We start from the raw sequence: 25,221 nt of genomic DNA, 5'->3' as shown, positions 1-25,221 counted from the left end.
TAAGCAGGCAGGCTAAAGAGTGTGACAGCACAACAGAGGTACCGTAAAGCAGCTGCCTAAAGCAGCACACTCCTGCCAGGGACTAACCGAGACTGCCACTAACACTCATGACACCATTTTCTTGAGAATGGGTTGCTGTAACACCTCCATCTCCCTACAGCTTGAAAGCATGCAGGCTAAAATGTCCTGAGAGTTTAATACCCCTTTTTAAGAAGACATTTTCACTTCAAGATCACAGTGCATATGCTACAACATGGGTACAAACTTCCTATCAACCTGTGGTGGGAGTTCAAGGTGTCAGTTTTGTAACTTTCGCCCTTCTACTTAGCTTGCAATTCAGCCTTTAAAAGGACTGGCAGAGAGACAGGAGTCAATCTGCCATCACTGTAGTGAGGAACACCATTTAAATATGCAAGACAGCTGCTGGCAAGGCATGCATGGGGAAGTCCCTTTACTATCATTGTGTTGCACTCAGGTTTTCATCTACTTTTTCTCAACAGCACACATACAAAACCAACAAAATCCTTCCTATTAGATTTTTTTTCCAAATGTTGACTGTCAAAATGGAAGAAGCATTCTCATATCATGTAACAACTGTTTTTTTTATAAAACTTTATGAAGCCAGGAAGTATCACATGGGAGATTTAAAAGACCTCTCTAAAAAAGAATGGATTCTAAAGACCTGCTTGGAATCACCTGAACAAAGAAAATCCTCATAATATTTTAAACCCCTACCTATCTCTAGGGACCTACCTTAGTGTTTTTGCTAGCCTATGCAGAGTTGAAGATTTGCTCTGACTTTTCATTCTACAAATTGCTGCCATAGGTACTTGTTAAGCAAGATGCAATCAGAGATATTTGTCATGACATTAAATGTGAGCTGTTTGTATCATTAACATAGTATTCCCTGTCTCCCATTCTCATCTCTTCCTGCTCTCATACCTTTTTCCAACTCATATTTTACATTTTCTGAGGCAAGGATTATATCCCAGTGTAGTAGTGTGCATTGTGCCCAGCTCAGGCCATGATGCATTTTTTAGGCTCTTCAAAGCTAGAAAGCACATTAATGAAACTGTCACTGACATGTCCCAGCTCAAAAAGATTCAGCATCAAAAGGGGAGGCAGAGTAGAAGAAAAAATGCAAAAAGAGATGCTCTGAGAGCAGAGCTGCCAGCTTAAGTATACCTTTAAGTTTCTCCCACTACTGTGACTAAAAGATTGCTACTCCTCCTCCATAAAAGGAAGCTCTAATTTAAAACCTAGCAGTATCATAATTAACGTGAATATTATGCTAATCTTGGGGGGGAAAAAAGACCACTGCTTATCAGGTTCATTTACATTTTTTAATAACTCATTGGCTTAGGCTTTTAATATTAATTTTGAAAATATCTTAGGAGGTTCCATGTGCCAGGTCCCACCCTACAGCCACCCAGGCCTTCTCTTTGGCAAAATACATTCAAGAATACAGATGGGCAAGAAGGACTATGGTTCATCACCTCTCCTAAGCGAAAAGCATCTCCACATCCTGTTTTGACAACAGGACAATCAGTTTCATGGTATAGAGTGGACATAAAGCATTTCCAGAAGCACAGACATGACACCAGCCTCCACTTACATTTTATTAGATCACTAAACTGACACTTACCATGCCAGTTCTTGTTTGATGCTTCTGAACACTTTTTCTCAAGACAGCAATTCAAACTCAGTCTAAACTGAGTATCATTATGCTGTCATCATTCTGGGTTGATTTTTTAGGTGCCAAAACCATCTTTTTCCAACCTTTAAATTGCTCATAGATATGAGTTAAGACTTCACAGCCTACATTCACGCTGCTATCAAATAGTCTCTACAGCCCAAGAGTGCAATTCAATCTAACAAGTTATCAAAGAGGCTATCTTTGAAGTCGAAATGCAAAGGAACAGCTTGTAGTCCACGTTTACTTGGAACTAATACAGCTACAGTTTTTAGTACTCCTTTCATTTTAGGGAGAGAAAAATGCAATTAAGCCAAAAAGAATACTAAAATGTTAGTAATCTTGACATAATCCTGACTAGTGTCTAAAGCAACCTTGTGGACTGCTCCTTCAGGGTGAAAGGAAGTTCACAGTTTTATGTATTATTAACAGTAGGTAATTCACCAGGGAGGAGGAGGAAGGCATTGCAGACATTAATATAGTAGCAAGTTGACAAGGGGGATGAAGAAAAATCTCACCTGGAAACAGCAGTTCTCCACTATGTTTACTCAATAAAACCTTTCACTTCACCAGGATAGAGGCAGCCTAACTTAAGTAAAAGGAGAAAAAAGAGGACAGGAAATAACAGACATCCTACATTTTGAAGACTATTGTAGAGAAGTAAGCTTTGGCTTGGGAATTACAGTAAAGTAGTTGTAGACTGAAGGTTGTCTACAATTTCTATGCATCAGACAGCAACAGGGATTACTACACATCTCAAAGTCTAATAAAGATATTTTCAGCAGAGAAAATATTTTCCATATATTCCATTTTCATTTGGTATCAAAAATAAGCAATGGTAAAACCTATCCTAATAAATACCTGCATACATAATCATATTACATTTATTAAATGTGTAAGAGACCACTTACATACAGTGTCTGAAAAAAGGGTGTTAAACACCTTAACGTTTTGGTTTGGCTTCCCTTTACCCTTACCCCTGCTCTTAAAAAAATAATAATTAAAAAAATAAAATGGTTCAGTTCTTCTTTATTTTCCATTAAAGATTCCATGTTTGTGCTGTGGATTTCACTGACATGTATCCTACAAAGCAAAACTAGGAAGGAGAAATAATACTTCTGGTCAGGTAAAGCTGATGCAAGCCTCTTAGCAGCCTGAAAGGAAGCAAAAGCACAAAGCTCCCACACAACTGAGACACTCAAGGCCAGATTTTCCAGCAGGAACATCTCCCCATATCTCAAACCATGGCACAACTTCACCATTTCACTTTAACTGAAATGATGCAAGAAAAATCAGTTCTTGAGAAAATTCGTGAGTTAAAATCACAATGTCAGAAATATTTAGTAAAATCAGGTTGTTGTGAAAGGAAAGAGAGAGGAGAGGAAAGATATCTGAACTAAAAGTAAGAACTGTAATGCGAGTACCTCACTGGCAAGACCTTAACCAGAGCACTGTGCCTCATGTAGAACATTGAATTCAACACAAGGAATGTACCAATTGGCACGTATGGGAGAAAAATGAGAATGGTCTTCAATCTGACCAGTTAATGCAATTTTCCTAAACAGCCATATTTAGCAGACTTGAGATCAAAGGGGATGTAATAATAGTTTTCAAAGCTGTTACATAAGGAAGGGATGGGATAGTGGAAACAGTAATCAGCTTAAACCATAGCAAGAAATATTCAGGTCAATCAGCAGGCAACGTCTAACAGCAGTAGAACAGATTACCTGGGAATGTGGTAGAGTCTCCATCAAAAATGACAAAGCACCACAACTGGTTTTTTCCAGATAACACAGGATAATGGAGCAGACAACCTTGTAAAATCTCTTCCAGAAAGATTTCTTCTGACTTTATGTGAAGGAAGAGTACTTACACTGACCAATACTACAGGATAGGCTTTGCTTCATGACTGGTGTTCCAGAAGGAAGAGGGAAGTCAAAAGATATGAATGAACAAAAAATATTAAAGACTAGGAATGCCCTGGCAGCTACTATTTGCTTTTATCTGCCCTCCTATCCTTTTGCCCAGAGACTTCTCTTGCTGAATGTTATTTTATATTTTGATTTATTTCTGAACATATTTTAGCATTATGGCTGTTACTAAAGAAGCTCATTTCCAAGAACGATGCTCCCAAAAGAAAAGTTTGGAGGCATACCAAGATAAAATTGGAAAGAGAACTTAGAAATCACATAGTCTCAAACAGGGGACAAAGTATCAAAAAAGAAACACAAGGAATGTGGAAAGTTAATTATCTGGCAGTGACACCTGATTCCCTTCTCACTGCACTGGTTTTAGTAAATAAATAACTAATGTTTTGGAGTGCCTATTTCCTATGGTTACTTGGCTCTATGCAACAATAATACCTAGAACAGATATCTCTCAAAAGCATATTAAACCCATAAAAAGCAGAATATTATAACTTGGTTTAAATTTTGTTGCTACATCAGTCACTTCCAAATTGATTGTTTTAAGGGAAAAATAAAAGCACTGGCTTGACTTCTGTTGCTGTTTCCTTTGGTCATGAAACATTGAGAGCAGAGCATTCAAGTATGTCTAGAGGATGAAAACAACTGCAGTATTCACAACTGAAACCTGCGGTTAATCATTGCATCTGCAAGGCAAATGCTATTGTCAAAAGAAATTACTTCAGGGCAATAATTTTACCACTGTGAGTGCAAGACTTAATTCATGCCAAGACAAATCATAGGATCCCAGAATTAGACACAGGAGTGATTAAGTGTTCACTTACTCAACACAAGTTGTAAGAAAAAAGGAAAATTGCTTTAAGATACGTCTCTGAAGCTGTTATTTTAGCTTCCACTGATAATAACCTGTGCTTCACTATAGCAGAATGGGGTTTCCCCCATGTGAAGTATAAAGCAGTGTTAAGCAGTTATCATCCAAAGCATGCTCCTCCCAAAGTGAGTTTTGTGACCCCTCATCTGGGCCATCCAGGGTGCTGAGGACCTCAGCCTCAGCCCCCAGCCACCATTAGGGTTAGTGTTAGGGTTTAGAGAGTCACAAAGCCTACAGCTCCAGGGCTACCAGGGTTGGAAAAGGCATGCCAAGTGGAACAAATAGCCTAAATAGACCTCTTGCATCACTGCAGATGTCTGATGGTTACAACAGAGTAGTTCTGACTCAACTTCTCAAAGACAAGATGGTTAACAACATGAAAGGCAAGTACTGAACTATCTCAGTCTCTAAATTGCTAAGTATGAAGAAAAAGGATAAACTGTTAGAGTAATATCAAGGAAAAAATGCATGTGATTTTCTACCTTCCTTTCTTCTGCCACAGAAACTTACCTGTTTTCTTCAACACATCAGAAATCAGTTCTAGGCTTTTTTACTATATAGAGATAGCATGCTCAAAACCAAATCAATCCAAAAACAAAACCACAAAAAAAAAAAAAAAAAAAAAACCAAAAAAAAAACCCTCACACAATAAAAAAACAAAACATACAAACAAAAAAACCCCAACCAAGAAATCAAATAACCAATGCCCATAAAAACAAAAAACCCAAACTCCAAAAGTAAACAGCACATCCCTACTAACACACAGTAGTAGATACATTTTTAATTTTTTTGTTGTTCTGGCCACAAAGACGCACACAATTTGATCATCTGGCAGTAACTCCTATGGAAGAGAATTGAGTTTTTGAGCGTGAATCAGTAAAAACGCCTCTTCTCAGCAACAAAGCCATCCCTGGTGGGGATGCCGTATTTCCATTAGTAGGCAAAGTGAAGCTACTGGAGGTTTTGCTTTGTGTTCCTGTGCTTCGATTTTTCAAAGTGCTCTTAACATTCCAGCTTACAGTGTCAGTGCATATTCAGTTCATGAAGTAGTTACAGACCTTAAGAATAAGGAGTTAAATCACTTAACTAATTTCCACTTGTCTTCTGGGAGCCCGCACATCTAATAGGACAAAATACATTCACACCATATTCTGATGTTCTCAATTGCAGCATATAGCTAAAACTTTTTAGCAGAAGTGTAAGTCATGGTGGCATGCAGACAACTAGTTTATTAAGCAGTGAGTTTCAGTGAAGAATCTTCTTTGCGAACCACACTTTAACTAAGAACACACTCAAGTTTGGAAAACATGGGAAATTCTTAAAAAGGTAGCAAATGTAGAAAGTTTTGTTTGAAATACATTTAAAGGCAGTAAACCCAGTAGACATTTCCAGAAAGTTTTAAAGCTACAAAGCATTGATTAAAGAAAAGGATTCAGGTTCATTAAATATTCACAAGTAAATAAGAGCACATCAGAACACAATTAATCAGGGTATTGATACTACTTTTAATGAAAAGTCAGACACCACAAACCTTGGTTTGAATAGTTTCTGTGCTTTTCTACTGATGGTAAGCATGGTGGGCAAACCATGGGTAGAATTTGGTTTGAATTCTTTGCCACCATCTGAAATTTAGACAATGAGAAACCGTGGGCAGATAAAAGTGACTTTTGTGAATGCCAATAAAAATTCACCATGGTCAACACATCTTACGAGGCAACAACTGATCACAGAATCACTAAGGTTGGAAAAGACCTTCAAGATCACAGAGTCCAACCTTTGACCAAACACCACCATGTGCTAAGTCATTCCTTGAACACTTCCAGGGATGATTACTCCACCACCTCTCTGGGTAGCCTGTTCCAATGTTTAATCATCCTTTCAGTGAATTTTTTTTCCTGTTGTCCGATCTCAATCTCCCCTTGTGCAACTTGGGGAGGCCATTCCCACTTGTCCTGCTGCTGGTTACCTGGGAGAAGAGGCCAACCCCCACCTGGCTACAAACTCCTTTCAGGTGGTTGTAGAGAGCGATAAGGTCTCTTCTGAGCCTCCTTTTCCCCACACTAAACAACCACAGCTCCCTCAGCTGCCCCTCATATGACTTACTCTTTAGACCCTTGACCAGCTCTGTTGCCCTTCTCTGGACATGCTCCAGCACCTCAGTGTTCTTCTTGTAGTGAGGGGCCCAGAACTGGACACAGGACTTGAGGTGTGGCCTCACCAGTGCCCAGTACAGGGGAACAATCACTGCCCTGGTCCTGCTGGCCACACTATTGCTGATCCAAGCCAGGATGCCATTCCTGGCCATCTGGGCACTCGCTGGCTCATGTTCAGCCACTGCTGACCAGCACCCCCAGGTCCTTTTCCATCAGGCCACTTTCCAGCCGCTCTGCCCCCAGCCTGTAGTGCTGCATGGGGTTGTTGTGACCCAAGTGCAGGATCTGGCACTTGGCCTTGTTGAACCTCATACAATTGGCCTCAGCCCATTGATCCAGTTTGTCCAGATCCCTCTGCAGAGCCTTCCTACCCTCCGCAGATCAACACTTCCACGCAGTCTACAAACTTACTAAGGAGGCATTTGATTCTCTCATCCAGATCATCAGTAAAGGTATTTAACAGGACTATCCCCATGACTGAGCCCTGGAGGACACCACCAGTGACCGATCACCAGATGGATGTAGCTCCATTCACCACCACCCTCCTGGACCCAGCCAACCAGCCAGCTTTTTACTCAGCAAACAGCACACCTCTCCAAGCTATGAGCAGCCAGTTTCTCCAGAACAATGCTGTGGGAAATGGTGTCAAAAGCTTTACTGAAGTCCAGGTAGACAACACCCGAAGTCTTTCCCTCATCCACTAGGCAGGTCACTTGATCATAAAAGGAGATCAGGTTGGTCAAGCAGGACCTGCGTAACTGACCTTGTAGTTAATAGAAATTACACACCTAGCCAGTTAGGTATAGTAATTACTAGAGTACTTTCATTCTCAGGCAAATTTTGACCTTTAGAATTTATCTTAGATTATCCTGTTAGGGATCTGTCTTCAGATAAAAAAAGTGCAGGATTACCAAAGCTATGTTCTTATAACAGCACCTCATTTCTATGATAACAACAAAATAAAGAACACTTAATTTGCAGCAGATGTGACCTATACAGCTTCTTCCTATAAGCAGGCCCACTTAGCAGGCCTACTTGTCTTGATTTTTTCAATTCCATAGGAAAATGTGGAACAGTTTTCCTGAAAGCTTCACAATAAAATTAAACATTGCAAAAAGAATTATGTCAATACCTCATTTCGCAATCACTTTCATTCATTAAATTGAGTTACAGTTTTACCTGTTGGAACAATTCTCCTAAGTGAATAAATCTAAATAGAGCACATGATTCTTTAAAAAATTAACAAAAATGCCACTTGGTATTTTTTCAGTTATTGAATGGACACATTAACAAACAGATCCCTCTCGAACCAGCTAAATTTGACCTTCTCAGAATCACCTGCCCTTCTCAGAATCACCAGTTCCAAGAACACTAATTAACAAAACCTTTCCAGAGAGAGAAATTCCAGCAGGAATGCAGAACAAGAAAACCATGAGTCAGAATTCTTGCTTAGAATTAACATTGACAAAATCTGCCTTTCCCTGTAAACAAATACATACTGACTTTTGCAGCCCCAAAAGAACTCCCCGAAATGCCTCATTTGAGGATTTAGAGTGGAGCCTCCAACACTTGTTACAACTGAGGTCATGGTCAAACAATCCAGACATAAAAACACACAAGCTATTACAACAAGGAAGTATTATATCTAGACTGTACTAGTCAGCCACAGGGGGACCAAAGTTCCTCATTTCAGCATCCATTCCAGCACTGCCCTGTAATTCCTGTGAAACACAAATTCTGTCTCAGAGGAAGGTTCTTTTAATCACAGACTATAAATTCAAAACCAGGCAGACAAGCTCAGAGGAAACATATATTTTAATTGCATAGCCTTAAGAAATGCAGTTCAACATACAGTTAATTTCAGTGACAGGTCTATCAAAACCAAAGTCTCTCTCCCATTAACTATATATTTTTATTTCTTAACACAAAGAATTTTACAGAATTAACAAGATGTATTATACTGAAAAGAGTATCTGTGAGAACATTTGAAGTAGCAAAGAATATTTTAATTTATGATTCAATTTTTCTGGTGGCAGAAGTGGATGTTTTGGGCTTTTTAGAATATACTTTTCTGTTTTATACTTTCAGACTAGATAGTAAATGCTATATATCAGTTTGACAAAATATATAATTTCTATGTTTTAGTTAAAATCCCAGCAATATAAAGTAAGCAGATATTTAAATACAATATATTTGTTTTGAAAACCACTTACCAAAATACAGGAAAGGATGCATTACAAAATACATGTGTGATTACTAAAACCTTTGAGATTCAATGCTCAGCTTCAGATGCCTGACCAAAATGACAAAGCCAGATCAGTCAAGATGGTGCATAGGCCAAGGGGCTAAATGCTGTGAACATCTCTGCACTTTCAGTACTGCAGACATCCTCAGCAGTGGAAAAGGATGACCTGCTCTCTTTCAAGCTAAGTACCAGCATAAGAAAAAATAAGCAAGACAAAGAATGTTATAAGAAATTCCTGAAGAAAAGCTACCATTGACATTTATGCAGTCAAATCTGAAGCTTTTCACAATGCATCATAAACCAAAATTTTCTCTTGCACGTACCCCTTCAGGCATTTTAGTACTCTAATTCCCTCTTGTTTTAAAATAGGCTACTTTATTTTAATATAAAAAAATTATGGCTTTTCATATGGGAAACAGCCTTAATTATTTCCAGTGAAAAGACATGAACAGCATTTTTATTAGATGAGTGGCTAGCATAACTCAACAGACACTGCAGAAAATTTGCCATGTCTTATTCTGAAAACATCTAAAGTTTTCAGTCCCTGAAATCAGTTTAAGACACTAATTATAAAGTAATGCACATCAAGACTAAATCCTCTCTTATTTAGTCACTCCTTGTTTAGAAAATATCCCTTCTTCTTTTTTGTCATCTTCCACTCTAAATTCCCCATGAATTCCTTAAGATATTAACAAAATCATCATCACCCGTGATTCCAAAACTTAATCCTTCATAGTAATCTTCAAACTCAGAATAGGACACTTCATTGGGGTTGCTGCAGGACTCTCCTAATGTTTCTAGAAATGACGATTTAATTTCTTCTTCTGCAGCTTTGCCTATGAAAGTATATTTTTTTATTAATACATTTTAAAGAAGAGTGAATATGTAGCATTTAATATACTTCAGGCAAGAAACTGTCAAATTTTCGCTTGCAAATATTTTTTTCATGAACGAATTCAATATTGTGGTTTCAGAATTAAGTCATTGGCTCACTTAATACCATCAGTAGAAACCTTACTTTAATAGGATGATAGAATTAAGTATCAACAGAAAACATGGGATCAGCGAACTGCAATGAGTTATGAGATCAGGAAAATTTTTTTCTTCATATGACTGCAAAAGCTGCATAATGCATTTGTAAACTAAAATTCTGAAGTTATCTTGTAAGAAAGCATGTGTTTACTGTAATAAAACTTCAAAGTTCTAGGAAAACTTTAAGATGGAAATTGGCATTTCAAAAGTGTTCTGCAATTTACATCTGTGTCCTAGCAATTTTATAAAGATAATACTCAAGATGATTTCATAGTATTGAGAAAAAAAGTACAAAATATATGGCATTATAGTATTGGAAAAAAAATCACATATGGTATCCCTATACCCCATGTGACTTCATGTGTTACCATTAAAATCACTGGCAATATAAAAAAAAAATCCTCTCTTCTACAGGTAAAAAAGAAAGGGTCATGGCACCATGGAGACTTTCACAGTGACTAGGCTGGTACATGGAGGTATTATTTTAGAAACTGACATACAAATATTTAAACTCCTATTTTTTCAATGGCAGACCTTAAACATTTTTGAGAATCCTGAAAAAATAATGAAGAAACCAGCATTTCCTCTATTAAGGATGACAAACCTGTCCCAGAAATAAATTAAGTTCCTTCTGAATAAATTATTCAAGTGCTGAGTACATTCCGTGTCAGTTTTGATAGAAAACAGTAATGTGAAAATGAGAGTATCCTACTAAGTGAAAATTACTAATATCATATTTGCCACTGATAACTTACAGATGAAAGCTGAGAAATAACTGCTTTCAGAGGTAGGGAAAAGAACTACTCTGCAAACAGGCAGTATTAGCAGCTTGATAAAGCGCAAGTATTAAAACTGTGTATATGAACTCCATTACTACTTATAGTCATGTTCTGGAGAGACTCAGTTTTAAGTCCTCACATGAAAGAAGTTCCCCTTTAACAGCTCAAGTCTAAGCCAAAGTCTGTATTTCCAAGCAGTTTCTGGATCTGCTATCTCTGCTAACAAGATGACTTCCATAGTTACAGATTTTTGTTTGTTTGTTTGTTCATGTGAATTACCTGCCAATACTAGAGGATGCTTCTTTGCACAGTAACATTTTCTGACATCTACCACAGGCACACTCCCAGTTTTGTTGAAATCTAGTTTCATATAAGCCTGTAGGGGGAAAAAAGTTTCATATAAGTATCTAAGGGGAAAAAAAAAAGTGGGGAGATGAAAAGATCAAATGCACTTAACTACCTAGCACATACTTTTAGATCTTGCACAATGGATTATGTCAATTTACCTATTTTATGTAAGGCACCAGATATCAGAAAATCATTCTAGATTATGCAGTTGCATGATTATTTTACCTCAACAGTTTTCACATCAAATGTGTCTTCCCTGGTCAATTCAAAAAAAATTGTCTTCTCTCCCTAATTTCTAGCTCATCCTTAGAATCAGAAGTTAAGCTGCTTCCCCCTTCTGTCTCCTCCAATTATTAAGATTCCGCATCATTCTGACAGAAGCCTCCACACAGCCTCTTCAGCATTGCTAACAGCAGCTTCATTTTCATTTCAGTTTACTCAAATACACATGCTTGATACATAAGGCTAGGAGAGTCAGATCCTCCATGATTGAAAGCATGAAAGTATATGTGATTTTTCTTGATCTTGATATCCAGTTGCTACTCATTTGGCTGGTTTGTCATCAGTGTTTGATGCTGCAAACAACTCCACATTACATTATAGACAAATAACAAGTGGCATTTCAAATAGAACATGTCTCACGAATATACTATAGGTCTCAAAGGAGACAAGTATTACTGCCTCCTATTTCAGGCACTGTGGGAAAAAAGTCTACACATATATAGTCATTTGCCAAAATAAGGAAACAGACTTCTGGAAGAGATCATCTCAGGGTGCCAGATGCTTTATACACTGGACTGAACTATAAGAATAGCACGTATGGGTGAAGACTCAAAATAATAAAGAAATTAATCCTAGAATTTGAAATGAACTAATTTAACAATGCAACATGCAGTCTACTAACTTATTTTCTTTTGATAAACTGATCTGAAACTTTAAGAAGTCAATTTCCAGGTACAGAACTTAAGAAAAACAACAAAACCCAACAACTAGAATATGATGAGCAACTAACTCCAAAATTAGACTGCAAAATATTTACACTTAAAATATCTACAATAAAACTTACTTTTCTCACAGATGCTTTCCTATATTCATTCATTTCTCCAAATATGGCATGAGTAAATTCTCCATAGTCAACCTTATCACTCTTCCTATCATCAAGAATTAGCCGTAAGGATCTGAAGTCCTGCAATTTAAAAATATATTGACAAAGTTCTTCACTATATCCTGGAATAAAACAATTGCTATAATGGGAAATTACAGAATTCTCACAACACCCCCCAAACTTCTAGATCCAAACTCACTCACAGATTTGTAAAAATAATGCATGTCATCAGTGGTCACTGATGACCATAATTCACATTATTCGCAGTTCTATTCGCAGATAGCTGTGAGCTACTTTTACAACATAATATATAAAACAAAGGAAAAATCTAAGTAAACAGCATAAACTAATTTTTTTTAAGCCTAAAGAGAAAAAATGGATTGCAATCACGCTTCTTCATGTTATGATGTAAAAAGATTGCATGTTTTTAACTATATTATTTTTTATTCTTAAGAACTTCACATAGAACTGAATGCAGAAATGTCAATATACCACAAGGGGAAAAAAAAACACCATCAAAAGAAAACATGCAAAACCCAGGTATTAAACTATAGATTTAAGCAAAGAAAAGAAGCAATTCCATAAATTAAGAAAGATAATACCCGTGTTTACAGTTTCAGGTAGACTTACCCCTTCAGGCATTTCCAAATGGAATACTTTTAGAGCTTCTTTCAAGGCTGCCTGAGAGAGAAGACCATTTCTTTTCTTGTCTATTTGTCGGAAATACTTTCCTAAGCCTGTTATAACCCGAACTCCTCTTTTACTTAGTGTTTCTCTGAAAATACCTGAGGATTTAGAGAAATAAAGGACACAACATTTACCTGAAGTTGTCCACTTGCTATGGAGACAATATGGAAGTAAAGAACATCACATCTACATATGATGGTGCTGGTCAAAAAGACATACCCATGCATTCTGGCTCCCTTGTCTTTGATAAGAGAATGCCAATACAAAAGGAAATCATCAGTTATTTAATATTTGAGTGGAAATCATATAAAGCATGTCTAACAAGCAATACCTAATGAACTTTTTTCAAAGAGATCACATAAGGAAAGAAAAAATGGCTATTGCACTCTATATGCTCAGATTCTAAAACTGCCCACTTCTGTGGGAACTGATTACATGCTATGATTCAACATACTAAGTAAATTTGGAACAACTACTTCAGAACAATGCAATCATTCCATTATGAGACACAGAGTTGCTTCTTTATTGTACAGACTTGTTAAGTACATGTGGAAACAAAAGCAAACACGACTAATTTGGCAAAATCATTCCTAAATTATATGCAAAGAACAATTTCTATGGTAAGACATATGAAAGTCTGCAGCTAGCATATTTACTTAGGCATGTCTGAGTTTCTCAGCATACTCTGTTAACAGAAGTCACCTGCTATTACCTTCAAATTACTTGTGTCTACAATTTAAAGACAAATAGGGGCAAGGTGAAAGAAGGAAGTTTTTTTCCAGTGAAGCTGAAACTCAGACATATCTTAAAAGGTGCCTTGAAGTATACGCACAACATTCTTCCAGGCCACACCTTAGAGGTAGTCAGATAATTGAAAAGCCAGCTTGTGTCTATTATGCACAGGGAAAAAATGGAATAACTACAGGATTAAAAATAACCCTAATTATTATTCCAACAAGTTTTTTGTAAAAATAAATGTCCGAGCAGATTCTAGTGACCCAAGAGTGCCTACTTAAGACACGTTTAGTTAATGACAGTAAACAGGGGTGATTATACGAGCTGTGAGCTGCTCAGATCAACCGTTTTTGTTGAAAACAAGGTTACAAAAATAATACACAGCACTGTACAAACATCTTTTCATAATTTTTAACAAAAAGCTAGGCCTTTGTCCTAAAGACTGGGATAGGAATGTGGTAGAATTTATTTACATATTCCAGAGTACACTATTCAATTATACTCATGGTGTTTGTACACTTGGCCAATAACAACTTTAATGCCAGTGTAACATAGCATCAGCATTATGTTTCAGAATTTTTTCAGAGATTATGTCAACACAGAGATTAACATTTTATTGTTCACATTCACAATTACTCTGTACATTCTGCACAATCTTTACCCAGACTGTTGATTTGAAGAGACAGGAGAAAGCATTCTTATGACTGATTTGTGCTGGTATCAGATTCTAATAATATCCTGATAAATATCTACCTTTTGTTTAATTTCATTTACACAAATAAAGTCTTTATAACATCACTATTGTTCATTGCACTGAGCTGTAAATATAAAGATATGGAAATTAAAATTAAATGAATTCTGGTAGACAGAAACCTTGAATCTTCTTGAAAACTTCACTGTCATCAACCACTTGCCCGGAACACTCTTGCTTGAGTTCCACAGAAGAAGCTCTAAAGAAATCAAAATTAATGTTGATTAGTGAACTTACGTGTAATATGACTATATTCAAAACAGCTGTTGTAAAAAACCGTCACATACTGAACTTACTATTTAATTCATATACTACCCTTATAAGCACAATATCCAATTGCTTGAGTTTGAGAGGGTGCTCACAAAAGTCCTTGCTGGCCTGCTGCAGATATGCAGGAATTACTTTCTAACAATATCACATGGGCATCTCCTCTACTAATTCATTAATCATGGATAATTCCTCCCATGCATAAAATCTCCAGAAGTTTAGTTCAAGACAATCCTAATCTCATACCACTGGAAGAGTTTGTTAAAGCAACTACATTTAATCACCAACAGGAAAATAACATTAAATACTTTTTAACACTCTCTTTGGAAATTAAATAGCAAAGGTTTAGACCAAAAGTCTATCTAGAAATTATGGTTAAATTTTGTGGGTTTCTTTTGGCTAAGTTCCTTTCTGAGAACGACTTCCCATAAGCCTTCATCAGAAATTATTATAAAGCTTGGTAAAAAAATATTGTGGAAGAACCTACTGGAAGGAAAAAAAAAAACCAAAAACAAACCAAACCAACAAATTATTTTAATCAGAATATTAAAATATTAATTTTATTAATTATTAATATTATTATTAATCAGAATATTTTAAAAAAATGGAAAAGCACTACTGTCAACTCTGAGCTGCTTGCTTACCAGTGTTTTGCCATGGCATACTTCTCCTCCTGCTTTCTGAGGTGAAAGACTTATCTCTCTGCTATCTAGTAGGACTTTTCATCTCCTCTTTGGATACCTCCCATTATGAAGTCCCTAAAAGCTTACCTACATCAGATCACCTAAATTGGAAAGTCAACAACCACCTGCAGAGGGCAATGTACTCCCTCTAGAACACATGTAAACCGGAAGATTCACGGTTTGTAACAGCAGGGCATAGCTGCTCCTGGGAACCTGCAATAGACCTTTTGGATTATAGCTGAACAGGATTTTCTGTCAGTAGAGTAATGAAGGTAAGAGGACGCAGTTCAAGAGTTTTGCACCAGAGAACAGAGTGCTCAATAACATCCTCATACGGAAGAAAAAGACAGACTGAAATTTTGCCACTAATGGGAAGAACACAGAGTAAAAAAGAAAGAAATAATCTATTCCACCACAGGTGGCAGAAAATCCAAAATTTCAACCTATTGAGCCGGTCTTCTTTCTGGTTCTTCTATTCAGAGATAACATTGGTTCAACTTCAAATTTCACAGGTATAAGATTAGTAACAAATGAAAGAAAAAGCTGTTTACTTGAGTGATAAGCTCCTGAGATGTAAAATGTCTTACATAAACTATCTGAAATTAAACTATATTGTGTTTTATTTCACTGAAGCCTTGCAGAGAGGGAACAATTAGCACTAAGCATCATACAACTATATAGTTCTAGAACCAATTAAATTTGAATTTTCTATGCACTGTTAGCTTACTATGGCTCCTTTGTAAAGCTTTCAGTGTAAAGGGACTTTAAGTGAATATTACCGTAACTGAGAACAAGCTTCACGTGTCTAAACACTTGCAGAAAGAAAAATAATAGTCAAGTTCTGCTAACAAAATAGCCTTTAGATACTGAGCATATTTAATTGAGATTAAAATTATTGCTCTTCCTAATCAGGAAAGGATCAAAGTATGAGATATATGAGGAGAGGCTGGGAGAGCTGGTATTGTTTAGCCCAGAGAATAGAAGCCTTGAGGCATCTTACCCTCAAGCACATATGAATACCTGACAGAAAGGAGTAAAGAAACTGAGACAGGCTCTGCTCAGTGGTGCCTGTGGACAAGACAAGAGGCTATGGGCACAAACTGAGGTATATGATTTGCATATAAAAACATGTGACCTCAAACAAAGGAAATAGAGCAGCTTCATGTTTCAATTCTTACTTTAAAATTACTCCTTACCGTTCTAGGAAGTTACTGAACTGTGCAAAAACCACTAACATCTATTACTAATTTCTCCTAACAACAGCCTAAATATGGATTCTGTTTTTAGCAGTATAAGTAATAAGGTATTAGGAGCTCAAAAGAATATTTTTTTGCTTAAGGAAGGAAAGGTAATTTGAAAAGCAGTTAGCAGCACTTACTTTAGATAATCCATAGCTGCTTCATCAATATTTATCACACGAAGGGTAAAGACGGGGTTCTGCTTAACACTTTCTGGAAGGTTATGATCAACACTTCGGAAAGTTAGATTAGCTCCCTGTTGTTAAAGCACACAATGATTTAAAAATAGGTTGGGTATTTCATAAATAGAGGGGAAGGGGAAAGAAAGAAAAGCAGCAAACTAGAAGCAAAGAATGCTGAGAAGAATAAAAAATGCAGTAGCTCTAACTGTAATATCTGTGCAAGCCTGGGTATAAAGTCTCCAAAACTCATGAATTTGGGAGGTGGAGGCAGAGACACTGATATTTTGCAAGGGTCTCAACCACTTGGACTTTGTGAGAGACCTGTGTATCTTAATGTCAGCCCAGAAAGCATGATCACAGATATGGAGTCTCACAGATACATCATTCCAAAGATCTACTTTGGAGCAGTACATTTTCTGGAGGACTTTAAGATGCATCTTTATTCAGAACACATTTCCATATGCAGGCTGCAGATGAAAATCCCTAACATGTACCTTTATCTTCCATATCATAAACTCATCTATTTCATCTTGAAAATTCTTCGGTGGCTGTGTAAGCAGTTAGGATAGGCATGTTATTAGAAAAAACACACTAAAAACTACTGTCAACTTCTTTTACTTTCAACACTTCACACAAACACAGTTTTTGCTCTGAACTTCAGATTTGCAGGAGCACGTGAAGAATTTGGTGAAAACAGTCTGTACTTGAAAACTTGCTAAGTATTTACATACCATGAGCACTTAACCCAGTGTGGAAGAACAGCAGTACAGAAGGTGCAATATGATTTTTATTCAGTCATCAGATCAGCTGGTAGACAAAGTTTAACACTGTTTCATACACTTGCTCTAAAAAGCTAGTGGTTTACAAACGGTAGGAAACAATTAACACACGATTTCTTCATGTTTAAAAAATATTTAATCATTGCTTCGAGTTAAAAATGCCAGCAGACCTTGCAAAGATTATTGACTTTTAACAAGTACTTTAGTCTACTTCCTCTTCAGGACTCTCCATCCCGAGCGGATCATTTCGCCTAAAAAAGGTTCACACTGTCTGCAGTCTTGTGCCCTCTAGGGGGAAAACTCCAAACTACAGATTAATCTGAAACCTTAATTGGAATCTCTAAAATGTGGGACAGCTAAATAATCCAGACTTCTGAAAATCTTTAATTCAAAAACGTTACCCAAGGGGAAGAATTTTGGTCTTCCAAGAAGGTTAGATCACAATTTTCAATTCAAATATCCAAATATTACTTCCAGAAAAATAGTTTTACATTCAGCAGAAGAATACTTACAATGTAGAAGTCACTAAAATCATAAGCTTTCCCCTTTCTTTGTCCACGTTGATGTTGATAAATTCCCTTCTGAATGAAAGGCAAGGCATTTGTCCTGTGAAATAATCCAAAACTGGTATTAAACCAATTAAATTTATTTAAGCTTCTTAGATACAGTGAAATATGTTTTCTAAAACCTTTTTAAAAAGTAATTTATCCTACCTGTTTTTTCCAAACTGTCGAAATTCATACACTGTAAGGGATTTGTCACATGCAAAAAAAAATCCAACCAACTCTCTACAAGCATCATGACCATTTCTAGAAGGAAAATTGAAAAGCATCTTTATGTTTTTCATCTATATAAATCCAATTCAACCCAAACATAAGTAACATTTATTTTGGAATCAGAATGGTTTGAGTTATAAGGGACATTAAAGATCATCTAGTTCCAAAACCCCTGCCATGGGTGGTGACACCTTCCACTAGATCAAGCTGCTCAGAGCCCCATCCAGCCTGGCCTTGAACACTTCCAGGGATGAGGCATCCTCTGTGCAACCTGTTCCAGTACCTCACAACCCTCACAGTAAAGAATTTCTTCCTAATATCTAATCTAAACCTGCCTGCTTTTATTTTGAAGCCATTCCCCCTTGACCTATAACTACACACCCTTGTAAAAAGTCCCTCTCCAGCTTTCCTACAGCCTTCCTGTAGGCACTGGAAGGCTGCAAAAGGGTCTCCCTGGAGCCTTCCCTTCTCCTGACTGGACAATTCAACTCTCTCAGCCTGTCTTCATAAGAGAAGTGCTCCATCCCTCTGATCATCTTTGTGACCTTCCTGTGGATCACTCCAACAGGTCCTTCTCCTGCTGGGACCCCAGAGGTGAACACAGCACTGCAGGTGGGGTCTCATGGGAGAGAAGCAGAGTGGCAGAATCCCCTCCCTTGTCCTGCTGGCCATGTTTCTTTTGGTGCAGCCCAGGACATGGCTGGTTTCCTGGGTGCAAGCACACACTGCCAGATCATGTTGAACTTCTCATCCACCAGCACCCTCAAGCTCTTCTCCTCAAGGCTGCTCTCAGTATCTATTTTATTTCCACTGTTGCATGCTGAACAATTTATTTTTTTAAAGAGCTATTCGACTATTTTCTTTAACCCACCATGAAATGGATTCAGTCACATTTTTAATTCAATATTCCATTCTCCATAATGCTAAAAACACCTCTGGAGGCTTCGTGTTTTAGTATGCCAATATAATTTTCACTCATTAACAAAAGGATTACACACACCAGGACTACTGCATTCGTTGAGGTATATGAAAGTATGTTGCTGAATACTCAGCTGTGTCTAACAAGCATAAAGCTCACAGCTGCAGAAAAGCATCACTTTCGGAATTGAAAAATATGTTTATGCCACCACTACTCAAATAAGAACAGTTTCAAAGACGTTCTAAAATTTAATGCATAAGGAGCTATGAAAAAGTTGCAAAGCCATTACTACTTATAGTAGTTGCCACATCTAAGATAAGACTAAAATAATTTTAATCAACTGAGATGCAACAGCTAAAAGCACTGTTTTACACAGTCCCTGTGCTAACTGTCCTGAATAGAGCTATGGGTTAGATAGTAATATAACACTGCTTACAGATCTTAACATTGTACAGGGCAACTGTAAAGCCACTATCCATTAGCCATGTCAAAATTTGTGCTATATGTGGACACCCACATGTACTTTTTTTCTTAAACATTCAGCGCAATTAATTAGTTCAAGAGAGTAATCATCATTCACAAATTCAGAGAACTGAAAAGCTTCACAAAATTTGTGATTACCTCGATATAATCCTACTATCAAAGCGTAGCTTGTTGGAGAGCATGCTCTCAGTTAGTCCTGATTTGGTCCTTATTCTGTGAAAATAATGCAGCATGTTAATGATACCTATATGCTCACAGATAAATGTTACATAAAAATCAACCATTTCCAAACAGCAAAAAACATGAAATATGGTATCCTTGGCAACTGGCTGAGGAGATGATCCTTTGTAGTTGAATTAGAAAGCAACTCAGAGCTGTAAAGTGTTCTGTTATTATATAATATGAGAGTACATTCACAGAGAGCATAGATATGAATGGGATTTTTGTTTGCATACACTTATATAAAGAACGAAACCTCTGTCACTCACCATACTTCCACGAATCAATGCGTTCTTTTACAAAAATGCCCAGATTGGGCCTTTTCTACCCACCTAAATATTTTACATTGGCCCTATTACTAGTTCCAGAAATGGAGATTTGTCTATGTGATAGATGTAAGAAATTGAGACTGGTTTTGTTGTCTTTTTTCTAAGAATATATAGATGACATTCAATGAGAAAGACTTTAGAGAGGGATGTTAAAATGCACAAAGCAGAAATGCTTGCCTGAATGTTGAGAAAAATTAACATAACAAAACTCAGACCTGCAAATTAATTTCATTTTATGGATCACAGTGTTTCCTCAGGTTTTTTTAAGTTCTTGGAGCTACTATTTCAATGCTGACAGTCCAGGAATGTCATTTAATGCCAATAGGGTTAATTATTGCAGCAGAAATCAAAACATGAAAGAAAAGTATGATTATATTGTGAAGATCTACATTAGCATTTACAGATGCATATTTATGCAATTTATGCACCTCAGGATAGGAATCTCTCAAAGGATATGACAGGACTGCAAGCATCCAACAGCTTGGAAAAAGCTGGCAAAACCTTGTGATGAATAATATCAGTATAAGTTTAACAATGTTCTCCCAGGTCTTATAAATTCTATGAATCAATCATAATACACAGAGAATTCACATAAAAAGGTCCCTGTTATCTCACCAGGCAATAACAAGCACAGGGAAGCTACAAAAAAGGCCTCACACGAAGCTGGTGGATCCAAGGCAAAAATAAAACATCTGGAAAGGCAAACAGACTTCACAGAGCTAAAAAAAAAAAAAAAAAAAACCAGCAGAAGACGTATTTTTATAAACTTACTTTGTTTCATGGAGTGTCCTTCTTCTAAAACACATTGGTGCTGTCCCAACTCCCAGAAGTCCTTGAGCTTCCTTGCAAGCATCAGAACATGTGGACTGCTCTGGATCACTTATAACAGCTCTGACCACAAAGAGCAGGGAGAAGCCCTCTGACTATTAGTATGGCTGAATTTCAGGTCTTACATATTCTTATGCAGGAAAGAAAACACCCAAAAATAATACAGCAATACAATCTTGGAGTTACCCACTAAGCTTGAATAAATTTGTGGCCCTAATTTTTTGTTTGTTTATACAAATTCTTAAGTCTATTTCTCAAAATTAAACATATGCAGTAATATTCTGGCAGTGCACTACTATAATGTAACATGTAATGTTACATGTAGATATGTATTATTTAAAGTATATTCGATATATCTTTATATAAAATAAATCTTGGTAGTGTGAAGGTTTGTGTGGTTTTTCATCATTTCCACTATTTCTGTAAATATTCCACCAGTGATGTTCTATAACCACGGCTCCCTCCAATATTAGTGATAGCAGTTACTAGTACTGGCCAGTGATGGCACCACAGAACCATAGAATAGCCTAGGTTGGAAGGGACCTTAAAGATCATCCAGTTCCAACCTCCATGCTGTGGGCAAGACACCTTTCACTAGAGCAGGTTGCTCAGAGCCCCATCCAATCTGTCATCCAACAAAAACATTGGCACCTCCTCCCTCAAAGCACTGACTACACAGCTGAGAGGATCTCAAAGTCCCAACAAGCAGAAAAGAAATAGATGAACTTGTTTTTGAACATTTTGATATTCTCTGTATCAGTTCAACAAGTAAACAAAATAAAAGACCCTTTAAAAATAAATGAGATGCTTTTTATGCTATTGAAATGGTTTATCAGAAGGAAAAAGTAATTTTACATGGCTATTATAGTTTTCTAAACTTGCTCTCTGATCTATACAGATCCGTCTTTGTACACATCAGTTACACTGATTTAACTGCAAGATTGGCCCTATTAAAAAAATATTCAAAACACCTTTGTGTTTCCTTTAATAGTTTTTTTAATGCAACTGTTTTGAACTAATCTTTTCCGATTAACATCCTGATATCTGATACCAATTTGTTTGGAAGTACTGGCAGAGTTATATTTGGAACATAAACAGAGAGATTTTTTAAATTAAAACTTCATCCTGATGCAGCTGCAGAACTACTGAATATTGTTTTGACATTATCAACAGAAGGGTTCAGAGTAGGAGAAGGAATACATGGGAAAAATAAGGCAAAGCAGCAGAAGGAGGTTAAACACAGAATGGGCATCCATGATCCAAGATGCACAAAGCTGTACATTTAATGCAACTTCAGTAGTACTGAGACACTTTAACATAATCAGCATATTTTTAAAATCACCTCTGTAATAATCTTTGTCACAGGCCAAGCACTTATTTGAAAACTGGGGATTTCTATCCCGTATAGCTCCATAATTTTAATCCTGCTAAATGATACCTGGAATTTAACATTGTGTTTCATCACAATTTTGTTTCCCTCAGGCAACCTTCTTGTCATCTCAGCTTTTAAATAGTGAAAAGCATTAATAGACTTTTAAACAATGTAGGCCATTTGAACTGCCACTGTAACAGAAACAAATTAAAACTAAAATGATGAAGTGCAACAACATTTCAGCCTCAAAATCTTAGGATTTGATGGGCTGGAAAACCAGTGCAGATGACTCCAGAGATTGTAAATTATGTACAGAATGCAAAATAATCTAGACATACCCACAGTTAATTTTTAATAAGTGTAAAGTAACATGAAACTATATTAAACTAGCTTGCATCTTCCTATATTGTCATAACCAGACAGCTTGCATAAAGCCCTGAATTATTAAAGCATGCTTAAAATAGAGGGATCTTTCTGCACAGAAGCAATGCTTTCTTGTAGCTAAAGGGATAGCAATGAAGGCAGGAGATCTTACTGTACAACCTGGATCAACTCGAATTGTAACAGTGCCTTTTGTTCCCACATGCCCAGCACTAGTATAACACTCCTTTATGCCTGAAAGGTGCTGTGTCAGTATTAATAAAGAATTAATAAATATTAATAAAGCTAAGATTTTTAGAAAGGACAATAAATATTGAGAAAGTGTAATAATTTAATTTATATATTATATTTAATATTTTATTATTAAATATATAAATATATATAAATTATATATTAAATATATAATTATATATTATAATTAATGTATAATTTAATTTATAACATCAGGCATCCATATATTTTCTTGAGGTGCAAGAGGGTTATTTTCAAGAACTCGTGCTATTGTAAAGGCCTTAAAATAGGTTCAAGTACAAAATTTCAAATTATTTACAGAAAAAAAAAAAACCAAAACCACAGGGCACTTTAAACTAATATTTTAAGTTGCATTAAAAAGACTTCTCATTTAAAGAATTTTTGCAAATAATACTACTACATAACATTTCATAAGACTTGGAACAAGATGACCAAAACAGCTCTTAAGCAAGAAAAGCTAAACACTAACAGATCTAAATTCTTATGTAGGGAAAACTGAAATTTTACATTATAAATTCATTTACCTACATAATTGATCCACCATAACTTGTTCTACAACAGCCTGTTTTCTCCTCTCTGCAGCAACATCCTCCTGCAATGAAAAACTGACTGAGAACAAATGAAATATATAACAGCAGGCACTTCAAATAATAAATTACCCTTTAAGACAGCATTCAGAGGTCACAAACTTACCAACATCACAATTAATATTTTTTTATAGTTTTAATAGAGTTCTATTTGCATAAAAGACATATAATATTCTCTGCTACACACTCGATTTGTCTATACATATTAGTTGCAATAAATATGAGAATTCTAGTATTTAAGTTGACAGAAAAAATCCTTATTTCTGTATTGTTTCCAATACATTCTGTAAGTACAATAGAGCCTGAGGAGACTCGGAGACTCACATTATTCCAGGTTTTATGGTTGACACAGATTCCAACTAAGAGAATAAAACTTTACCTCCAGCAATATTTAGTCAAAAAAAATTCTTTTAAGACTAAAGTCTCAGTTGGAAGATTTTTCTTTCCTGCATGCCACAATAATTTTCTGCTGAGACAGGTCAATCTGAAAAACCTTTCAGGAAATATCATCCTAAAGGGGAAAGGGGATTTAACATGATCTTATTATTATTTTTATTAGAGTAACACTGAACCATAACCTTGTGCCATTCACTATAAAGTGTGCAGGCATTGATCATGACCTGTTACACAGAGAGAAACCAAAGTACAAGATAGTATGGAGGCCACCAGCATTAACCAGGCCTCAGCACCTCTCTTTATCTTCCACATATCTGAACTTTTTTACTGCATTTAAAGTTGCCTTTTATTCCAAAAAAATATTTGTATATATGAGAAAATAGAGATTATTATTACGGAGGGGGTTTACGCAGCCTTACATTTTTTTAGATATTCTGAAACTAAAGAATTAAGATATTTTTCTAATTGGTCTTGTGTGTAAACCAAATTCAAATTGCATGGATGAAGAACTGAAAGGTTCCCAGGTACCTATAAGAGATAATTCCTAATTCCAAGAGATGTTATGGGTAGAATTCACAATCTTCAAATAAATAGATTGGCATTACCCAAAAAAAGAAAGCAAAATTGAAAAAACACAAATAACTAATGTAACACCAGACCAGCTGTTGGTTACTCCAAACTGATTTTAAGCCTTAGAAGATTTCTGAATTATAAGAGATAGGGGGCTTTTTAGTTTGCTTTCATGTTTCATTTTTGCACATATTAGAACTACAGGCTGCTTTATTCTGAGTTAATAATTTTTTACCCATTAACTGTAGTAACAGATGTTTTAAAAAGAATGATGTAAAGGAACACACTGATAATACAGAACAATGTTTTTTATAACATATTCCATGGACACTGGCTTATAGATCCAAACCAGTTAGCATGCTGAAAAGAATCTGAAAAAAAACCCAAACAAACAAACAAAAAAAATTTACACCTTAAATTTCAATTGAATATTAGGTCACTAAATGTAGCCTTTCATGGAACATCTTCCATTCTGCTCTCAGACAAAAGCTCTACTATGAGATTACAAAAATGTGGAGGGCAGAGGCAAACATTGAACTTGCAGCAGCTCCCACTGGTAAAAAAGTAGTAATTGTTGTTCCCTAAATATGACCATTCAGAGAAAATCAGCCTTCTTCAGAGGTTATATATGATACC

The 25,221-nt window shown here is 36.3% G+C and overlaps 1 protein-coding gene across 11 annotated transcripts in view; it reads right to left on the bottom strand.

Moving 5' to 3' along the window:
- Positions 1-8,439: 8,439 nt before the first annotated feature.
- Positions 8,440-25,221, bottom strand: part of CAPS2 (calcyphosine 2) — a 29,621-nt gene continuing 12,839 nt past the window's right edge. For 10 of the 11 annotated variants that reach the window (XM_042017723.1, XM_042017724.1, XM_042017725.1 and 7 more), the window contains 11 exons: positions 23,557-23,624; positions 20,971-21,090; positions 19,790-19,864; positions 18,187-18,282; positions 17,986-18,079; positions 16,653-16,768; positions 14,447-14,523; positions 12,782-12,936; positions 12,113-12,232; positions 10,978-11,074; positions 8,440-9,723 (listed from right to left, as the gene is read on the bottom strand). In XM_042017723.1, coding sequence (XP_041873657.1) covers positions 9,548-9,723; positions 10,978-11,074; positions 12,113-12,232; positions 12,782-12,936; positions 14,447-14,523; positions 16,653-16,768; positions 17,986-18,079; positions 18,187-18,282; positions 19,790-19,864; positions 20,971-21,090; positions 23,557-23,624 — 1,194 coding nt within the window. In that variant the 3' untranslated portion in view covers positions 8,440-9,547. The remainder of the gene's footprint in view (positions 9,724-10,977; positions 11,075-12,112; positions 12,233-12,781; positions 12,937-14,446; positions 14,524-16,652; positions 16,769-17,985; positions 18,080-18,186; positions 18,283-19,789; positions 19,865-20,970; positions 21,091-23,556; positions 23,625-25,221) is intronic. The other variant, XM_042017728.1, reaches the window with a different exon arrangement.

Source organism: Corvus kubaryi, unplaced genomic scaffold (assembly GCF_017639235.1).
Source record: "Corvus kubaryi isolate FWS band 111438036 unplaced genomic scaffold, C.kubaryi_AGA036_p1.0 137, whole genome shotgun sequence".
NCBI lineage: Eukaryota > Metazoa > Chordata > Aves > Passeriformes > Corvidae > Corvus > Corvus kubaryi.
The sequence above is the reverse complement of the archived record's forward strand: the minus strand, read 5'-3'. Positions and strand labels throughout refer to the sequence as shown.